Below are 19,796 nucleotides of genomic sequence, written 5' to 3'. Positions count from 1 at the left end.
CCAATCGTATTTGATATTATGCCGATATGAAGTGGTATGATATTAAAAAGCTTACTGATATTGAAGGCATTTTTCATTGGAAAGTCTTCCGGAGAAAATGCTCTGATAGAGCTTGCATCACCATGGGCCCAGTTGTTGGTTAGATGTGATGCACAGCCCTACTAGGCAGTAGACCTGTTCACACTTCCATTTGAATTTTGATTTAATTTGGGTTACCAGCATTAGTGTGGTTATGTGAACCCATATCAAGGTGGGAATATTGGCCATAAAACACATTTGGGATGGGTTCACATAATAACTTCAGTGTTGGTAATCCACATTAAACAGATTCATGTGATTTGTGTGACCAAGCCTAGTATGAAGCATCTGGATTGGTCAGTCCTAATTCAGATATTAAGAACCTGGTCACCTGGTACCTTCTGCCTGTCATTCTTCAGGCTTGAGCTCCTATCTTTCCAGTTTTGCTTGAGCTCCGATCCAGATCAAGCCCAAGCTCCAGTTTGAACAACTTCCCTTGGGCTGGGAAATATACCATTTCCTCCTAGATTTGGGTAAAGTTGTCTACAGTTGAAATCTGGCTCTGACAATAACAGGTAGAGCAGCTTGCCAGGCTGCTCATCCATTGTGTGTAGAGTCTGTATGCAGCTGATGCTGAGATGGACACTTTCCTAATAACACAGCGTTCTGTGTGGCAAGGCCTATTACATGTTGCAGCTGCTACTGGGAACAGTTTCCTCATGGTGACTGTAACTTGGAGACTGGTACAATTTCCTCAAAAGTATATCTTTTTCCATTTTAAAAACTTGGGGTGAAATTAAAAATAGGGTGAAATTCTTTTACATATCCATGCTGCTTCACTTTTTCAGACCAGTCGTTAGTTTTCAATCTCTCTCTTTCTGGACAGATTTGAAGATTTTCTAGCCCGAAAATGGTCATCAGAAAAGCGCTTTGGTTTGGAAGGATGTGAAGTAATGATCCCTGCTCTTAAAACCATCATTGATAAATCTAGTGAAATGGGAATTGAGTATGTTATTATGGGCATGCCTCACAGGTAACTGCTTGCCTAATTTAATTTAATGGCAACAATTACATAGCAATGGACTCATCTGCACATTGTGGTAAATAGTGTTAGATTGTTGATCCCCTGTTTCTAGAGACTGGATATAAAATGGGATTAGTGAGGCTGATGAAATGAAGATGTGGTGCAGCTGAAAAACATTTCTTACAATTAAAATCCTAAGGGAGTCTTTGGTCAACTCAGACTGAATGACAAGTGAAAGATAGTATGAATAGTATGGTCATTTAAAATCAACCAGCAAGTTGAACAACCTTAAGCCATATTGATCAGATCAGAGAGCTTTGAATTCATGAGATTGTATGAGTAAGAGTTGATTTTTGTTATTTGATGGGAAGAATAAAAAACTAGAAGGAAGTATCATGCAAGGTGGGCAGAATTACTTTAAATGGGAGAGGATGGTATCCTGCTTTACATAAATGCCAGAGGGTCAAGGGTAGGGGTGTGCACAGAACCAGTCAGGCTGCTTTGACCACCAGACCGGTTCAAACTGGTTTTCAGACCAGTTTGGGGTTCTGTTCGTAAAGGGGTATCCGGTAAGGATTTGGTATGGTTGTCGTGAGTGACACATAGGAACACCTTAACAGCATATTTTTGATGTCATCCACCCCAATTCAAAATGGTGGATGTGTGGACTTTGAGGTGCAAGTGGGCTAACTTGTGGACCACCTAATAAATTTGAACCAAATTTGGTACATTTGTAGGGACACATAGGGACACCTTAATGGCATAGCTTGTGATTATGTCATCTACCCCAACTCAAGATGGCGGATGCATGGACATTTGAGACGTAAGTGGGAACTGATCTGGACCAAATTTAGTACAGTTGTAGGGACACCTCAACAGCGTAGATTGTGATTATGTCATCCACTCTAATTCAAGTTGATGGACACATGAATGTTTGAGGTGCAAGTTGGTCACTATCAATTAAGATTATAGTGGAAGGAAAGTAGGCAGATTAGTTCTTACCAGAATTTATAGCAGCTGGATAGACTTCCCTATGAATTGGGAAAGCAGCATGTCGAAAGGAGGGCTTTAATTCCTTTATCTTGCACCCTGCTGAAGTTGCTACTTGGTCTGGGGAAAAATGGCACCAATGGGAGCTTTTTTCCAGGACAAAATAGTGATGAGTGTTTGATCTGGACTGAAACCATGGCAAGGCAGAAGGTTAAAACCCACCCACTCCCAGTCTCAATCTGTAGGGAGCTTAATCCAGCTTCTGTTTGCGGAATAAAAAACAAGCACTTTAGTCCCAGTCATGTGTAGTTGATCCTAATTTGACCATTTAGTTTTGATCCTTAGCTTTGTTTATATGTAGGAAAATGCATATATGATTTCTCTGTGCTAATTGTTGGAACTACAGGTATGATTTGTAAAACGGTTGTTAACTTTTGCATATCTTACTACTTGAGTTTAATGAGGTCTTTACTCTTGGATTTCCCTTTTATTCCAGCATGGGCTATTAATCTTATCCCCCAGCCCCCATTCATTCTATGCTTTAAGATCTTCTAATTTCACTGTTGACTTTAATATATATATTTCCATCCTTACATAAGAACAGCCCTGCCAGATCAGGTCCAAGGCCCATCTAGTCCAGCATCCTGTTTCACATAGTGGCCCACCAGATGCCACTGGAAGCTTGCAGGCAGGAGTTGAGGGCATGCCCTCTCTCCTGCTGTTACTCTTTTGCAACTGATTATGTGATCTCAGTTCTGTTCTTGGGAACCTTGACGTGATCCCGGTTTTATTCACATAACTGGGATTGCACATGCGCAGCAGCCACCATCGGTAGGATTCTCTAAGCTCCGCGTGACACTCTAGCCCCGCCCTGCATTCGTGCATGTCCATTAGGAGTGGTGATTGGAGTGTCACTGGATTTTGTTCATTTCTGACCACTGCCATAGCAACATTGGGAAGCAACAGCTCTGGTTCTTGAGAGTTTTTCTATCAAGGACTTTTGTGTGTGAGAGAAAACAATTGCTTAAGTTGTCCTCAGAACACATTTCAAATGTACATGACTGAAAATAAAACATTTAAATGCTGTGGAAAATGCAAATCAAAGTTTCCTACCTTTGACCAACATGAACTTTGTCTCTTGTGTCTGGGTGAGGAACACAAAATTAACATGTGTAAAATCTCTTACTATCAACATTGACACCAGCAGTTACTTTACACAGACATTGACATCAGCAACAAACATACCATTGACATCAGCAAAGGATTTGACGTTGACCACAACATCAATCATTCCTACATCGATACCGAAACCTACAACTTCGACTACGGTAACCACTCAGGACTTCTGGCAGTAGAGACTTTAGCAATAAGCAAAGACATTCCCATCCAAATGGAATGGCCACATCAGTATACCTTATTAGCTCTCCCATTAACATCGAGGAAAGAGTACATGCAACTGCCTCCACTGTCTTTTGGAGGAGATCTAGAGTATGAAGAAGAAGTGATCAAGATTCTGAAGACACCTTCAATGTCCCCAACCTGACACACGTCACCCTTAAGAGATGACCAAGAGAGGTCTTGTGGTAGCAAGCATGACTTGTCCCCTTAGCTAAGCAGGGTCTGCCCTGGTTGCATATGAATGGGAGACTTGATGTGTGAGCACTGTAAGATGTTCCCCGCGGGGGATGGAGCTGCTCTAGGAAGAGCATCTAGGTTTCAAGTTCCCTCCCTGGCTTCTCCAAGATAGGACTGAGAGATTCCTGCCTGCAACCTTGGAGGAGCCACTGCCAGTCTGTGTAGACAGTATTGAGTGAGATGGACCAATGGTCTGACTCAGTATATGGCAGCTTCCTATGCTCCTATGACTAGAAAAGAGTTAGAGGAGAAATGGAGTGATGATGGGAGCTCAGGAGTTGAAGAAATGGTCTCCTCAGAATCTGCAGGTACAGCAGTTCCTTCAGAATCTTCTCCAGATGATGAAGTTTTGAAGAAATCGTCAGATTCTCAAAAAGAAGAGCACAGAACATATCACATAATTGATATGGCAAAGAGACTGAGATTAGACCTTAAACAAGTTAAGGAGGATGTTCAAGATCCAGTGTTCAGCTTCTTGCAGACAACCAAAGCTTCACAGCTGGCAGCTCTGCATATACTTCCCATATTGCTACAAGTTTCAAAACAAGCATGGCAAAAACCATCTAGCGCTGCACTAACCTCAAGAAAGTTGGATAATATATACAAGGTTCAAGAAGAAAAGTGCACTTACCTGTTCAAACATCCATATCCAAATATGGATATGGAGGAGAGCTGGTCTTGTGGTAGCAAGCATGACTTGTCCCCATAGTTAAGCAAGGTCTGCCCTGGTTGCATATGAATGGGAGACTTGATGTTTGAGCACTGCAAGATATTCCCCTCAGGGGATGAAGCCGCTCTGGGAAGAGCAGAAGGTTTCAAGTTCCCTTCCTGGCTTCTCCAAGATAGGGCTGAGAGAGATTCCTGCCTGCAACCTTGGAGAAGCTGCTGCCAGTCTGTGAAGACAATACTGAGCTAGATAGATCAGTGGTCTGACTCAGTATATGGCAGTTTCCTATGTTCCTATGTTCCAAATTCGTCAGTGGTAGACTGTGCCTCATCATCTAAGTCCAGCAGGAACCAAGCAGCCCCTGTGGTCACAGAGGGACATAAATTAGATGGGATGGGGTATAGATTCTCTTCCACCTCTACCCTTTCAATGCGAATTGCGAATTATATGGCATTCATGTCTAGATAACAACAATGTCTAGGGAACAACTGCAGGAGACAGCAAAAAGGGTCCCAGAGAGAGTAAAATCAAAGAATTACAGGTGAAGTCAGTAGACATCATCATACAACAAATCAGCACAGTAAGACATTTGATGAATTGTGAGTCCAAAAATCTGGCAGGAGCGATAGCACTATGCAGACATGCTTAGCTTCACTCCTCTAAACTACAATATGAAGCAAGGGAGAAAATAGAGGATCTTCCATTTGAGGGTGAAGACCTCTTTAGCAAAGAAACAGATGACACACTTGAAAAGCTGAAGAAATCAAAGCTGACAGCAAAGACATTTGCAGTCCTAACAGCTCCTCAAAGCTATTCTGCAAAACCAAAACAACCTTACTCTTCCAATCAACCCTGTGGGAGGAATTGCGAAGACCACAGAGAAGACCCTATGCAGAAAGAACAAAACAAGGCGCTTCCCACCAGAAACAAGGGGATGGGGTTAAACAATCATCCTCAAATTAAATCCTTTGATGCCTTAGCTCACCCATCACAGCTACGTATACCTCAGATTCCACTCCTAACAGATCACTACCCTATGTGGGAGCAAATAATATCAGATGTGGGTACTTTCAGTTGTCAAGAATGGCTGTGCTATAATGTTCCACACAAGGCCAATTTTTCAGGGTATCAAATATACCCAACCACCTACAACCCTATTCGAGGAAGTAGTGAGACTTTTAGAGAAGGATGCCATAGAAATAGTTCCCCCAGATTCACAAATTGGAGGGCTCTATTCCAGATATGTCCAGATACCAAAAAAATAAAAATAAAAGATTGGGGTATTCAATCAATATCGGACCAGAGGGCTTTAAACAACCTTATCCAAATGACAAAGTTCAGAATGATATCAATACAAGCCATACTGCCCCTTTTAATAGGGGACAGGTGGTTTGCAGCCATAGACCTGAAAGATGTGTACTTCCACATAAAGATCTGCTCAACTACAACAAGACTTGCAAAGTATGCTGATGCTCCTGGACAATCTGGGTATCACAATCAACCACAAAAAATCCAAGATGCAATCCACAAGAACCATACTATTGAAAGATTCCATTCTGGATGCAGATTGACAGAAAGCCTTCCTACCAGCAGACAGAATCTCCAAGATAATACAGCAAGTAGACTTAGCCTTCCAGTGTCCACAGCGGATGTCCAAAAAAATCCAGGTTTTACTTGCATGGCAGCAATACAACATGCAAAGTTGAGAATGCCCATTGCGATACATATCAAGGGGACAGAAAACAAGGAAGGAGATCTCTTGAGCAGAGATGTGACCCATTCTAATACACACGAATGGAGCATCCACCCCGAAGACCTACAGGAGATATTTGACACATATGGGTCACTTCACAGATAGACCTATTCACATCTTTGGAGAACAAGAATGCGAGCAGTACTGCACCAGAGCAGGTGTAGAGAGAGACTCGCTAGGGGAGGCATTTATGATGACATGGGATAATGCATTCTATTATCTATATCCTCCATTAACACTCATTACAAGAGTGGTGAACAAGATAATATACCGCAACACAGATTGCATTTTGTCGATGCCAAATGGCAAATGCAAGTGTGGTATCCAACACTATTACAGATCTTATAGGGCAGAATGTGCACACTACCCCTGTATATGGACTTCATACCCATGGAAGAAGGCAGGGTTTTACATCCAGATCAATGACAGCATGTAGGATCATGGGGATCCCACATGAGCTGAATTACTAGAGAATATTCTATTCAATGAAAAGAAACCATCATCATCAACAACAAACATGCTGGAAAATGGAAAAGATTTGTGTCCAAACAGGTCTGGCTACCCTTGGGTTCAAGCCTCTGATTGGGGTTTAAAGGCCTCAAAATACCCAGGGAAGGGGGTTGCTCATCACCCTCTTCCTAGATGGGGTGTAGGTCTTGGTAACAGCCCCTCTCTGGAGGCCTGTGACTCTCACGCTTTCTCTGCTTCTCTTCATCCTTGGCCATTCACCTTTTATACAGGCTTGTGCATCCCATACAGTCCCAGTTGTTCCTAAGTAAGTCCCACTCCTCCTTATTACACCCATCAGCCCCATGCCAGCTGCAGCTGTGACTTCCCATGGCCCTCCAGCCGCTCCTTCTTTGTCCACCCCCTCCCAGCTGCTCTTCCTTCCCTTGTCCCCCTCCCCTCGAGGCACGCCCCTAGTGTCATCAAGCAGTGCCACCTCTGTGCTGGCTGGCCAGAGCTGAAGCTTAGCAGCCAGTGCCAGCCTGCTCCTTGCCCTGGTGGCCGCTGGATCACTCCTTGGGCCCAAAGGCCCCAATGTCTTCTCTCTTCTCAGGCCATCACCCACCCACAGAGGCTCCTCATTTCCCTGCAAGCTTGCTGCACAGTCCTTGGTAAGGCTGGCGGGTGGGCCTGCCAGACAACTTGAAACCTGTTCAAAGACCAAGTCCTTCACACCAACATCCAATGCATCAACTAGACAGATATTGACTTACCTAGCCAGTTTGAAATTGCGTGTATTGTCAAATTCCTCAATTAAAGTTCACTTGGCCGCAGTTTCTAGCTGCCATGCAGGTGTAGATTCTGGCATGATATTTTCACATCCACTGGGTAAAAAAAATTCTGAAGGGATTAGAAAATTTATACCCTTCAGTAAAGAGGCCAGTTTGCCAATGGAGTATCTCAGTAGTTCTGACAAACTGCCCATTTGAACCATTAGCAACAATGTCATCAAAATTTCTGTCTCTAAGAACAGCATTTTTGATCAGGTTGGTTGGTTGGACTGCCACAGTCATCCAGGAACTGAATCCAACAACACTCTAACTGCCACTCCTAATGGGCATGCACTCGTGTGGGGTGGGGCAAGAGCGTGGAGCTTGGAGAGTCTTATCAGTGGAGGTGACTGCTGCTGCACATGTGCAGTCTCAGTTGTGTGAATACCCCCGGATCACTCAAGGGTCACTAGTTACAGGTAAGCAGCCTGTTTTTCCTAAACATTTTCACCCCTTTAAGAAATATTTCCAAATCCCCCCTTATTAGTTCCCATCCTGGATCCTTTATTTCTTTTAAAATCTATATACCTTATTTTAAATTTTAAAATTTCAGGTGTTATATTGATGCAAAGAACCTTAATGGAAGATCTAAGCAAAACTTTAAATGGCAGTGAATGTGTGTTACGCAGTCAGACAACTAGAATTGTATATGTCAAGCTCTGTAATACTTTTATTTGCACGTGTTTGTTGGCCAACATTCTATTCCTCCTTGCAATTTATATATTTTTGGGGTTTTTTTGTTTTCTATAAGAGGAAGATTGAATGTGTTGGCCAACGTTATCCGAAAAGAACTGGAACAAATATTTTGCCAGTTTGATCCAAAGCTTGAAGCAGCTGATGAGGTAAGATGCAACTCTGATCTTTTAAGAATATTAAGTTATCACTACAAACCCTGATGGATGTTACCATATAGGGGTTTTTATATCTATATCTATATAAAAATTTTACTAGTCAGATGTTTGCTTCAGCTATGGTGGTACACTTGCTATCAGGAAGAAGCTACACCAGCCTGCCACATTCATTCAGACTGAGTCTAAGTTAGTCATGATTAACTTGTCTTATTGATTTCAGTTGTGCTTAGTTATGACCTGTTAGTCTGCATGCTGCTACTTACTATTAATACAGTTTTCTATACTACCTCTCAACAAGTTCACGATGCAGTTTAAATAGCAGATTCTTTAATGGTTGCCTGTTTCAAAGAGCTCACAATCTAAAATCCCTGCCTCTGTATCTATATCCTAATCAAAATCAAGTGTTGCACAACTATGAGAAAGAATCTTGAGGATTTTTTAGGATGGTTCACAGCATTGACAAGAATCCTATGTTTTTTAAACCATCTATGGTATATACTTGTTCAAAGTAGATTCATATGCAATCCTTGAGTTTCTTAAGTATTGGCTGAAATCTGCTTGAGATAGGCAAAGTGGGAGTTTAGTGGATCTCTTGCATGTTCCCTTCTTTCCTGTTTGCTCTGCTGCAGCTTAGCACTCTGTTTCCCTCTCTGTTTCTGGCAAGGACCTGCTGGAAATGGAGATGGGTATGCATGCACCCTGACACCATTATTGAGGCATGCGTGCGCCTGCCAGCATTTTCATCAGGGGTCTTGCACTGGCCAGAGTGGGAGAATCGGTTCTTTCATTTGCACAAGAGTCGATTTTCCCACTCTGACCGTGTCAAGAGCAAATGTGGTGATGGCGGTGGGAAAACACGGCGACGAGAAGGCACTGAAGGAGAAGGAAGTGCAGGCAAGGATGAGATGAGGGAGAGGCAGCCAGCTCTGATATTTTCACTCATAGGGCAGCAATTTTCACTCGTCCCAGATGAGTGGACTTCTGAAGCCGTGTGTGTGTGTGTGTGTGTGTGTGTGTGTGTGTGTGTAGGTAGTGTATATAGATTTAATTTAATAGTGTATATAGATTTATTTTCAGACTCCTGTGGATATGTAAAATATACCACATTTTAAGCAATATTTAGTGCATGTGTATGAGCTTTCATTGTTCCTCATTCTTAGGGATCTGGGGATGTAAAATATCACCTGGGGATGTACCATGAGAGGATCAACCGATCAACAAATAAGAATATCACCCTGTCACTTGTGGCTAACCCATCTCATCTGGAAGCAGTGGACCCTGTTGCTCAAGGAAAGACCAAAGCTGAGCAGTTCTACCGAGGGGATACCGAGGGGAAAAAGGTAAAATTATTTGGAAAAGAGCTTTCGCTTGACCTTCATTTCTAAATATTATAATTGAAAGGTAAGATTAGAACGCCATTCATCAGAAATGTGTGGAGTTACAGACAAATGTATATTAACATTTGAAGTATCAAAGCATTGCTGTATACTAGGTTGTAAATAAGTCTACAGAAATCAATAAAAGCATCCAATTCCATACAAATTTGTTAATTTTTTATCTTTGTTCTTTAACTCTGACATCATTTGTCAGTTTAGCCACAAGACCAAAATTGTACATATTTTCCTAGCAATTATCTTACAGATGGTGTTTTTTGAGAACCTCCAGTATGTTGCATAGACCAGAAGCTGTAGACATGAACAATGTTAATTCTCTCATTTTGCTCCATTACATCAATGGTGTGCTTCAAAATGAAAAGTAATAGATCTAGCGTAATTGGATATACCAAGATACTTATATACCACTTTTGAACAAAGTGCTCAAAATGGTTTACATAGAAATAGAAATAATAAATAAGTAAGATGGTTCCTTGTCCCAAAGGGGCTCACAGTATAAAAATAAACAACCAGCAACAACCACTGGGGGGATTAGGCACGTGCTAATTAATTCACTTTTTAATCAATCGACCATGAATTGGTGATTTGCTGATTTGTTTGCGAATCAAATTGCCCCTTAAATGGGCTGATTCGGTCATGAATTGAATTACCCCCTGTTAGTGGACACCATTTTGTCTCAGTGTTTTTCGATTGCTCATTGGTCTCCTGGCACTTCTGATTGGCTTGAGATCTCCTTGCTTCTTGATTGGCTAGTTGACATTAAAAATGCTGTCCTTAGAATGAACACAAAACTGATAAGTCCTTCATGAGGAAGCCTCGGCGAAAAATACTGAAAGGACTTACTAGCGAAAGAATTATTATTACAAGCTTCAGATAACAGAACGGACTATTATTACAACACATCTCTCTATGCTAAGGACCTACTAGCGAAAGAATTATTATCCTTACAAGCTGCAGATAACAGAACGGACTATCATTACAGCACATTTCTCTGTGCTGATTTTAAAGGACTGGAACTTTGCCAACATCTCCTATAAATTTATGTACTTTGGGAAATAGTGAACTTGTTTTGGTGTTCTGTTGTAACATCATAGTCCTTCATACTGATTAAGCAAGATTGGAATACTTTTACCATCTTCATTATTCTGTGCTCTGGGCAACTTTGGACATTTCTTGGTGTTCTTTTGAAATATGTACGTTTATTAAGATATATATTTAAAGAATTTAGGACACACATATATAAAAATATAATTATTTAATTTCTGAATTTGCATGTTTATATATATATTTGCTGTTTGCACATGGGCTATCTAGAGCTGGCTATGGAGGTCATGGTGAAGCCCTGGGGAAGCTGCCAAAGCTGTGCTCCAGGAATTCCAGTTGAATTCCAGGAATTACCAAAATCCCACAAATTCCTTGAACTCCTGAAATTCCTTTCAAATCCCTGACATTCCAGGAATTCTTTGAATCTCTGAAATTCCTTGAGCCTCAGGAATTTGAGGAATTTAAGGAATTCCTGGAATATAAGGAATCCAAGGAACTTCCGGAATTTGGATTTCTGGAATTTCGGGAATCTCTGGAATTGCTGAAAATCCTCATATTCAGCTTGGCAGCTTTGCCAGGGCTTCGGTGGCTTCGGCAGGACTTCAGCAGTTCTGTGGTTTCTCCAGGACTTTGGCAGCTGCGGCAGCTTTGGTGGCTTTACCAGGATTTCAGCTGCTCTGTCGTCTTTGCCAGGACTTTGGCGTCTTCTTTGGCCGCTTGGCCAGGATTTTGGCGGCTTCTTCGGCGCCTTGGCCAGGATTTCGGCAGTGATGCTGCTGTGGCAGCTGTTGTAAGGAGTCCTATTTCTGTGTGAGAGAACAACTTGTGATGTTACTGCAGTGCAGGCATACTGTGGCTGGCAGTGGATTCTGGGTCAGTGATTCTCTTTTGGCCATCTGGATTGTGTGTTTGACAAAATGTGTACTGTGTTGGAAGGGACTATTTGTGCTTCTGTTCTGCAGTGCTGTTTTTCAAGGCAGGGTTGCAAAATGCATGTACTCTGCTTGTTTCAGGAACAATGGGAACTTGAATCATAGGGAACAATGGGGAACTCGAATAACCCCATTGAATGCTGACACACACACATGCCACCGCCATGGTCAGTGGTGAGATATGGACTGTTGCCCCTGACCCATATGTCAGGCTATCCAGAGGTGTAGTTAGATAATTTTGGAGTCTGGACCTAAAGGCCTATGGAGCCCCCCCCCCCCCCACAGGTTAAGCATCATCCCCCTACACACACACACACACACACACACACACACCCCGTGACACATGCAGTATTTTTAACGTGGGTTCTTGAGGGCATAAACAGCAACTGAATTAATAAAACAGGTATATTTATGCAAATATACATTAGCAGAAACATTTCAACACACAACAACATATTCCCATCCCACATATTTCTTTCCCCACTCCCCCCTCTATCTCTAAAGCACCCAACACATGTCATAATCAGATGCTGCCAGCCGGTGACCACACCACCCAGGACAGATTAAAGAGGATTTGGGGGGGCCCCAGAGGGTGTGAAGGCCCTGGACTTCAGCCCTGAAGTCCAGGGGTAAGAGTGTCACTGAGGCTGCCAGCTGGGGCCCAGCACCAATCTGAGGCCATGGTGTTATCCAGACACAGGCAGGCATTGCTTTCCCACCTTCCTTGAGTTGTGGTTTGGTCTGCTTGTAATATGGTGGTGTTGTGTTGAGAAATGGACAATGGCAGCTCAGTGCGCGCACACACACGCTCTCTGTAATTCCTTTCTTGGTGATTGCTGTGAGAGGAGCTCCATGTCTGGCCTTGAGAGTAACTTGTGCTTCGCTCACTGTGTTGCAATCTGCATACTGCATTGCAAGGTGTAGTCACTCAGTCAACATGCGATTGAAGACATCACGTTGCTATAGTTGAGCTTATGAAGGAGAAAAACAAACCCAACCCGTGAACAAAATGATCACCACTCTAAATTAACAAAGTAAAGTAACATTGAACTATGTACTAAACATAATATAGAATTTAATCAGATTATATGCCTATTTTGGCTGTTGGAGTCATTTCCTTGCCTCTACAAGACCTTGGGTTCCTAAAGGGAGTTTACTATTAAACATCTTTACATGTGCATTGTATTACATTGTTTACACATGTTGGTTATAGATGTCTGACTGGTTGATTTTTCTGCATAGGAAGTTTCCAGTCATACGGTTTACTGCATATGTACTGGGTTTTGGTCATACAGTGGTTGTTTGATTATACTTTATATTATGTTTAGCATATAATCTGATTAAATTCTATATTATGTTTAGTACATAGTTCAATGTTACTTTACTTTGTTAATTTAGAGTGGTGATCATTTTGTTCACGGGTTGGGTTTGTTTTTCTCCTTCATGGCTCTGTGATTTTCCCCTTCTCTATAGTTGAGCTTATGGCCATGCTTGCTGGCTGCTAAGGGTGCTGCTGTGGCAGCTGTTGCAAGCGAGGACAGAGTTATAATTATGTGTGTGAGAGCAACTTGTGCCAATAATGCTTCTGCAGTGCAGGTACTGTGGCTGGCGGTGGATTCTGACTCAATGATTCTTTTTTTGGCCATGTGTGTTTGGCAAAATGTGGTGTTCTGTTCTGTGTTGGGAAGGACTGTGTGTGCTCCTGTTCTGCAGTGTTGCTTCTCCCCCGCCCCCAAAGCAGGGCTGCAAAACATGTGCTTGTTTAGCCCATAGGGAACAATGGGGTACTTGGATCTCCCCATAAACCAACCTTCCTACCACCCAACCCACAAAGCAATCGGGCAATCAGACAACTTTTAATGAATTTTAGAATTTTATCTGGGTCAGTAGGCCATTGCCTTCTGCTCACCCCACACTCCAACGCCACCCCTTGCTTCATTAGAGACAATGGTAAAGAAAGAGTTCCTTATACCCCCTCCAGTATCCCCGCAAATCAGAGTTGTCACCGCCTCATACACCAAAGGCCTGCAGTATCAGAGAAAGAGAGAGTTGCTCATTTTCCCCACCCCAACAGTATCCCACCCAAATCAGAGCTGCAACCTCCTCATTACTTGGTAGCAAAGTTGGATGAATCCCCCCTTCCCACCCACCAAGTAATTTGCTCATCTTAATTTTAAGGCCTGTTAGTTGGCAGCAAAGAATAAGGCAGAGAAAACCCAGCACAATAAGCTACAGTATCTCTGCCCAGAACAGAACAAGAACAAGAAAGTGGTGTCATAATCACATCAGCCAATGAGGTGCATTTTTAGTCTCTACTGTTGCTAGGCTTACTTTAAAAGTGTATTTTCTTGAATACTGTAGAAGTTAAAACAATGATTTTTGTTTCACTATCTACTAATTATGTGACTGAATGCAGTTATGGGACTGATACAGAAATCTGAGAGTTAGAAAAATACCCCATTGGTCTAGGGAGTATTTCATTTGAAACTTGTTGGCTGATGGGCAACAACAATTTTGAAATCTCTCACCATATAGGTTATGTCTGTACTTTTGCATGGAGATGCTGCTTTTGCTGGACAAGGAGTGGTTTATGAAACCTTTCATCTCAGTGATCTTCCGTCTTATACCACCAATGGCACCATTCATGTGGTGGTCAACAATCAGGTACAAAGTGGAGATGTCTTTAGGAGTCTGGGTTTCATTAACAGCTTTTGGCATCTCTCTTTCTGTTACTTTCATTGTAGATAGTGGAACATGACTTCTTCCTTGCTCTTAAGACAAGGAGTTGCTCTGTGGCTGCAGGAAGGCTTTATGAGAAGGAAGCCTAAAGCACTGAGAAAATGTCATTGGGCTGAAAAAAATTATGGGAGGGAAGCAAGCAATTTGCTAATTGTTTGCTTCCCTCCAATGCTAATTATGCAGAGTAATTCTTTCTTTAGAATGTAGCATGTTTTACTACACTTGTCCAAAATGACCATGACTTTCCATGGAATAGCCCTTTGTTCTCTCAGTCTCCACTGCCAATAATATCTTCATGCTAAATAAGAAAGAAATATTACTCCTTTCAGAGCTTGGTGGTCCTAACTCTAAAGCATACAATCCTTCCATAATCTATCAACCAGAATTGAAACGTCAAAAAAGATAAAATGGCAGTATTTTGCATTTTAGATTGGCTTCACTACTGATCCACGAATGGCTCGCTCATCTCCATATCCAACCGATGTTGCTCGGGTGGTCAATGCACCTATATTCCATGTGAACGCTGATGATCCAGAAGCAGTGATGTATGTGTGCAATGTGGCTGCAGAGTGGAGAAACACTTTTAATAAAGATGTGGTTATAGATCTGGTAAGTACTACCGTTCTTTACTCTGGTCAAGAAAGACATACACAGCCTTCCTCTCATGGGCTTGCCACGTACACATGGGGACTCTGCAGCTGCCCACTTCCCACCATAATATCCCTTTATGCCTTTTGGAAAGCCTCTCCTGAGTTTTGGACAGACTATCTGGAAGAGCAGCCAGTGCAACTTGACAAGAAGGGGCGATTGGTAGAATACCATGTATACATGGAAGTATGTGAAGTGTGTGCACATGGGCTTCTTTAGATCCCGACCCTTGAACACTTTCTATAGTAGGCTCTACACATAGTGCTCTTTGCTGAACATTGTGATATGATTTATAAGCTGCTCCTTCTCCCTGGTAGCATCCAGAACAGGACCCAAAATGCTTTCACTGAAACATTTTCATGATGACTTTACAAACCTGAGTGTAAGCAATTACTTTGGCACAGGTTCAGCTTTGGAACTTGTCTTCCGTGCCAGCATGCAGTTGTGAAATAAAGTTGCAGTATTCCATACCTGCCAATGGAAAACCTTTTCTGGGACAGAAACAAGATTTTGCTACTGATTGTGCAGCAACTAGTTAGTGCCCCATGTTGCACTAGTGGTAGCGCAGCACCTCCTGCTAGTTCCAGAATGAGTCTAGAAAAGAGTTTACTTTCTTCATTCAAACCCCTCAAGCCTCATCCTTATGCCAGCAAACAGCATTATGCTAAGGCAACACTAGTCTAGATCCTGTTTAATGAATTTTTATTCTTAATAATGCGCAGTTGCACACTGACGGAAATAAGACTTTTTCCTGTAGGTTTGTTACCGAAGACGAGGCCACAATGAAATGGATGAACCCATGTTTACTCAGCCTTTGATGTACAAGCAGATTCACAAGCAGGTGCCTGTGCTGAAAAAGTATGCTGACAAGCTGATTACTGATGGAACTGTAACACTGCAGGAGTTTGAGGTATTGCGTGTCAGCAAGCCAGAAGACCATTTGTGTGCTGCTTTCATAAAATCATTACTGCTATTATTTTCCTAATTTTTTAAATTTAATTTTTTTTCTTTGTACATTGTTAAGGCATACGTCAGAGGTTATTTCAGATACTTTAAAAACAATTTGCCCTCAAGGAAGGTTCTTACAGAGCATTCCAAGAACTTCAGTCAATGACAACAAAGGAGAAAGAGCAAGGGCAGCACAAAGCTGATGAATGACAGATCATTTTACTAAGCACAGGGGTCCATGAATTGTCACCATGGTGCCTCCCATCCCATTTTCCTCCTCCCTCCATCACCTTACAGTGATCAATCCCTCCTTTTCCTCTGACCTTATGCTGTGCTTTTGGGACACTCAGGGTCAAATTAAATGTTACATTAAGTGCATTCTTAATAGCAATAGCACTTACATTTATATACCGCTCTATAGCCGAAGCTCTCTACGCGGTTTACAATGATTTAGCATATTGCCCCCAACATTCTGGGTACTCATTTTACCGACCTCGGAAGGATGGAAGGCTGAGTCAACCTTGAGCCCCTGGTCAGGATCGTACTTCTAACCTTCTGGTTACAGGGCAGCAGTTTTACCACTGCGCCACCAGGGGCTCTTTGTGGTTGATGTGCTTTTTTTCTTAAGTAAATAGCAGCAAGATTGGCACCATAGTGTGCGGGGAGGGAGCTTTAACACTTCCCCTTGTTGCAATCCCAATCCAGGACAAGCCTTGCCTCCCATTGCTCCTATTTGCCTTGGAATTCAACCTCCAATTGGCACCAGTCCTGAGCATAAATAACCAACATAAATAAAAGCTCTGCTGATAAATGCAAATGATAAATGCATCTTTGCTTAATGCAAAAATGTTTAAAAGCCATATTTCATTTTAAATAAGATGACCATTGACCTTTTAGTACATGTTCACCTCCCCAGCACAGCATCCCTCCAGTGGTTGTTGCTGGTGTCTATTTTAGGTTTCTGTTTTAGATTGTGAGTCCTTTGGGGACAAAGAGCATATGTATGTATGTATGTAAACCTCTTTGGGAACTTTTGTTGAAAAGCAGTATAGAAATATTTGTTGAATTCATATTCATACATACTTGTTAGATTTTCTGGACTTGTTAATAACTTTGGGGTCCCCTTAAGGCAGTTTTGGGAGAGGGGCTTAAGAGGCAAAGAATGGAAAAATGGGAACGGAGGAAAAAGGAGAGACAGATATATATGGAGATAGATACAGGTATACACACACACACACACACACACACACACCACTTCCATCAGGGGCTTTCTGGGTATGAAGAGATTGAACATCACTGCCTTGATGGAACCATAGTACAGTATTCACTAGCTTCATGCATTACTGCTATAGAATTGTCAATTTGATTTTTTCCCCCTGTTCTGCAGGAGGAAATTGCAAAGTATGATAAGATATGTGAAGAAGCTTATACCAGATCTAAAGATAATAAAATTCTTCATATTAAACATTGGCTTGATTCACCTTGGCCAGGTAGGAAGTGATACTTCAAATGCAACTGTGAGATGAGATATTTTACTTACTTTTTCAACCCAGATCTTTTTAACTTTTAGTTTAATTGTGATTAATGCAGAATTGAAGTTTTTGGCCCCTGGTTTGCCTATGCAAACAAAGAAATAAAGAGTCATAGGGCTGCCCAATCCTACATTTCACCTTCTTGCTGTCTATCAATGCCCTGTTCTGTCCCTTCCTGTCAATATGAAACAAGAGATTTCAGATCTGACACAGCATTTTTGTTGCGTGTTCCACTTGTTTGTTTACTTTTAATAGGAAACTGGTTATCACTTCTTTATAGTATGCTATTTTTCTACAGAAGCAGGATTTTCCCATTTGTGTTTTACTTTTCAAAATATCTCCTTTTCCAGGTTTTTTTAATTTGGATGGTGAACCAAAGAGTATGACTTGTCCTCCTACTGGTATCCCTGAAGACATGCTGACCCATATTGGAAATGTAGCTAGCTCTGTACCCCTTGAGGGAGTTAAAATACATGGAGGTGAGAGGAAAATTATACTCTTCTTCAGATGCACAGTTAGCTATCAAAAATATTTCTTGGTGTAATGCTGCTTCTCCCTGTCCTCTGTTCAGGATGTTATTGTTTTCTGAACAGAAGAAATTGTTTCCTTTCATGCCCATCCTTTTAAAGCAGGTAATGTTAATATACCATATACAAATGCACGGCATGAGCAACTGTTATACAAACTTGTATGTCTTACTTTTCTGTCAAGCATATTAAACATTGGTACAAGCAGTGTTAAAGGAATTGCTAATAATCGAACTTGCTGAATTGAAGGACTTGCTGAATTGAAGGACTTGCTGAATTGAAGCAATCATTAGTTTACTGTTAATTTTAATGGTCCGGTACACATTGCTCAGGAGATGATAGGGAAGTAATGGCACTCGAAGTAAAGTTAAATTAATAGTACTAAGATTTATTTTAGAGGGTGAATGTGCCCAAAATGATGATAATGACTGGCTCTTGTGTCCCTTAGGAGCTATAGTGAATGGACTGATTTTTGTCTTTAACACTTCTAGCACCACGATTCATCTTTCTTTTTCTCCATGTGAAAAGGTGTTTTTTTGTTTTTTTTAAGGACATCTTTTTCATAGGGTGGCTTGCTTTCAGAACACTTGCAAGTGATCAAAAAGTTACCAGAATAGAGAATGTGAAAGTTGGGAAGAAACTGGAAAGGGGGAGTTGCCAAGGCAATCAGTGGCTATGCTCATCTTGATGATTGCATCATTCTCTTACAAATGCTGTTATGTTTGTAGTTGCCGCTGGTGGCCAATAAGTGGCTCTTCCTGCCGGAACCAGCTTGTTGACTTTGAAGTGATCTGTGTCACTTGATTCATTGATTCATTTTCTTAACTGGATCCCTAGAGTCGAATCATGCCACACAAATGACAAACTACCAGATGAGCTTCATGAGATTTGAATAATTTTTTGATCATCAAATCTGCCTTTCTTTTATTTATTTTCCTTCCTCTGAGATTGATCAACAGGGGTTATTTTATGCAATTAAAATTCCTTAGAAGCGATTACAGCAATGCTTTCAATTATGCATCTTGAATGTTTTGTGTTCAAGTGGCATGTAATTAACATAAATTTTCTTATTAAATCAAAATATCATTACTCATTAGGAAGTATCTGTAGGAGGCCTTGTATACAAACTGTAGTTCTGTCATCAGTTTCTACACATTCTTAGACAAGGGTTTTGCTGAATACACACATGCACACTCTTCTGAAACACTTACAAGTAATATGGTACAAACAGGGAACCATCTGTTTGATGCTTTGTGGACCTCTGTAAGGCTCTTCAATTTTAAGGGGCAATTGTTAAAAGATGTATCACCCACACTACAATTATGAATAAGTTTTTTAAAAGTGAAATATTGCTTGCTTCATGAAATAGCTAGTGCCTTGCAAAAATCATCCAGCTTTTACAAAAATGCTTAAATTGCGCAACAGCTTGGCCTTCTTCATGAAACAAGCACAGCTTATGCAAGACTTTCCATGACTATAACACAAACTTTGCTTTGGCCATGACATTTAATGAATTAGTCAAGTACTTGCCTATTTCATCAGTAAGCTAGATATATGGTTAGTTCATGAATTAGGGACGGGTATTGGCTATATTGTGAATGTAGCGTATTGTGCCTATTTCATGGATAAAAGAACTTCATGTATTTTAACATATCCAATACCCTTTATTTGCCTAGATCAGGAAGTAGTGCAAACAGATAAAATTAAAAAATGAAGCAAAACACAGAATTGGTTGGTTGCTTACTTGCACTTATCTGTGTAAGGAGGTAGATGCTTGCTGTCCGGGGCTTTGCTTTTATTCATCTTAGATGGAAGTA

At 41.4% G+C, this 19,796-nt stretch overlaps 1 protein-coding gene across 12 annotated transcripts in view; it reads left to right on the top strand.

Annotated features, from left to right (window-relative positions):
- OGDHL (oxoglutarate dehydrogenase L) overlaps positions 1–19,796 on the top strand; it is a 111,641-nt gene that overhangs the window by 45,725 nt on the left and 46,120 nt on the right. For 11 of the 12 annotated variants that reach the window (XM_053305768.1, XM_053305764.1, XM_053305765.1 and 8 more), the window contains 8 exons: positions 905–1,051; positions 8,116–8,206; positions 9,376–9,555; positions 14,121–14,249; positions 14,754–14,933; positions 15,730–15,882; positions 17,308–17,410; positions 17,803–17,931. In XM_053305768.1, the coding sequence (XP_053161743.1) occupies positions 905–1,051; positions 8,116–8,206; positions 9,376–9,555; positions 14,121–14,249; positions 14,754–14,933; positions 15,730–15,882; positions 17,308–17,410; positions 17,803–17,931 (1,112 nt within the window). The remainder of the gene's footprint in view (positions 1–904; positions 1,052–8,115; positions 8,207–9,375; positions 9,556–14,120; positions 14,250–14,753; positions 14,934–15,729; positions 15,883–17,307; positions 17,411–17,802; positions 17,932–19,796) is intronic. The other variant, XM_053305771.1, reaches the window with a different exon arrangement.

This window comes from Hemicordylus capensis, chromosome 3 (genome assembly GCF_027244095.1).
Source record: "Hemicordylus capensis ecotype Gifberg chromosome 3, rHemCap1.1.pri, whole genome shotgun sequence".
Taxonomy (NCBI): Eukaryota; Metazoa; Chordata; class Lepidosauria; order Squamata; family Cordylidae; genus Hemicordylus; species Hemicordylus capensis.
This window is presented reverse-complemented; position numbering and strand designations above follow the sequence as displayed.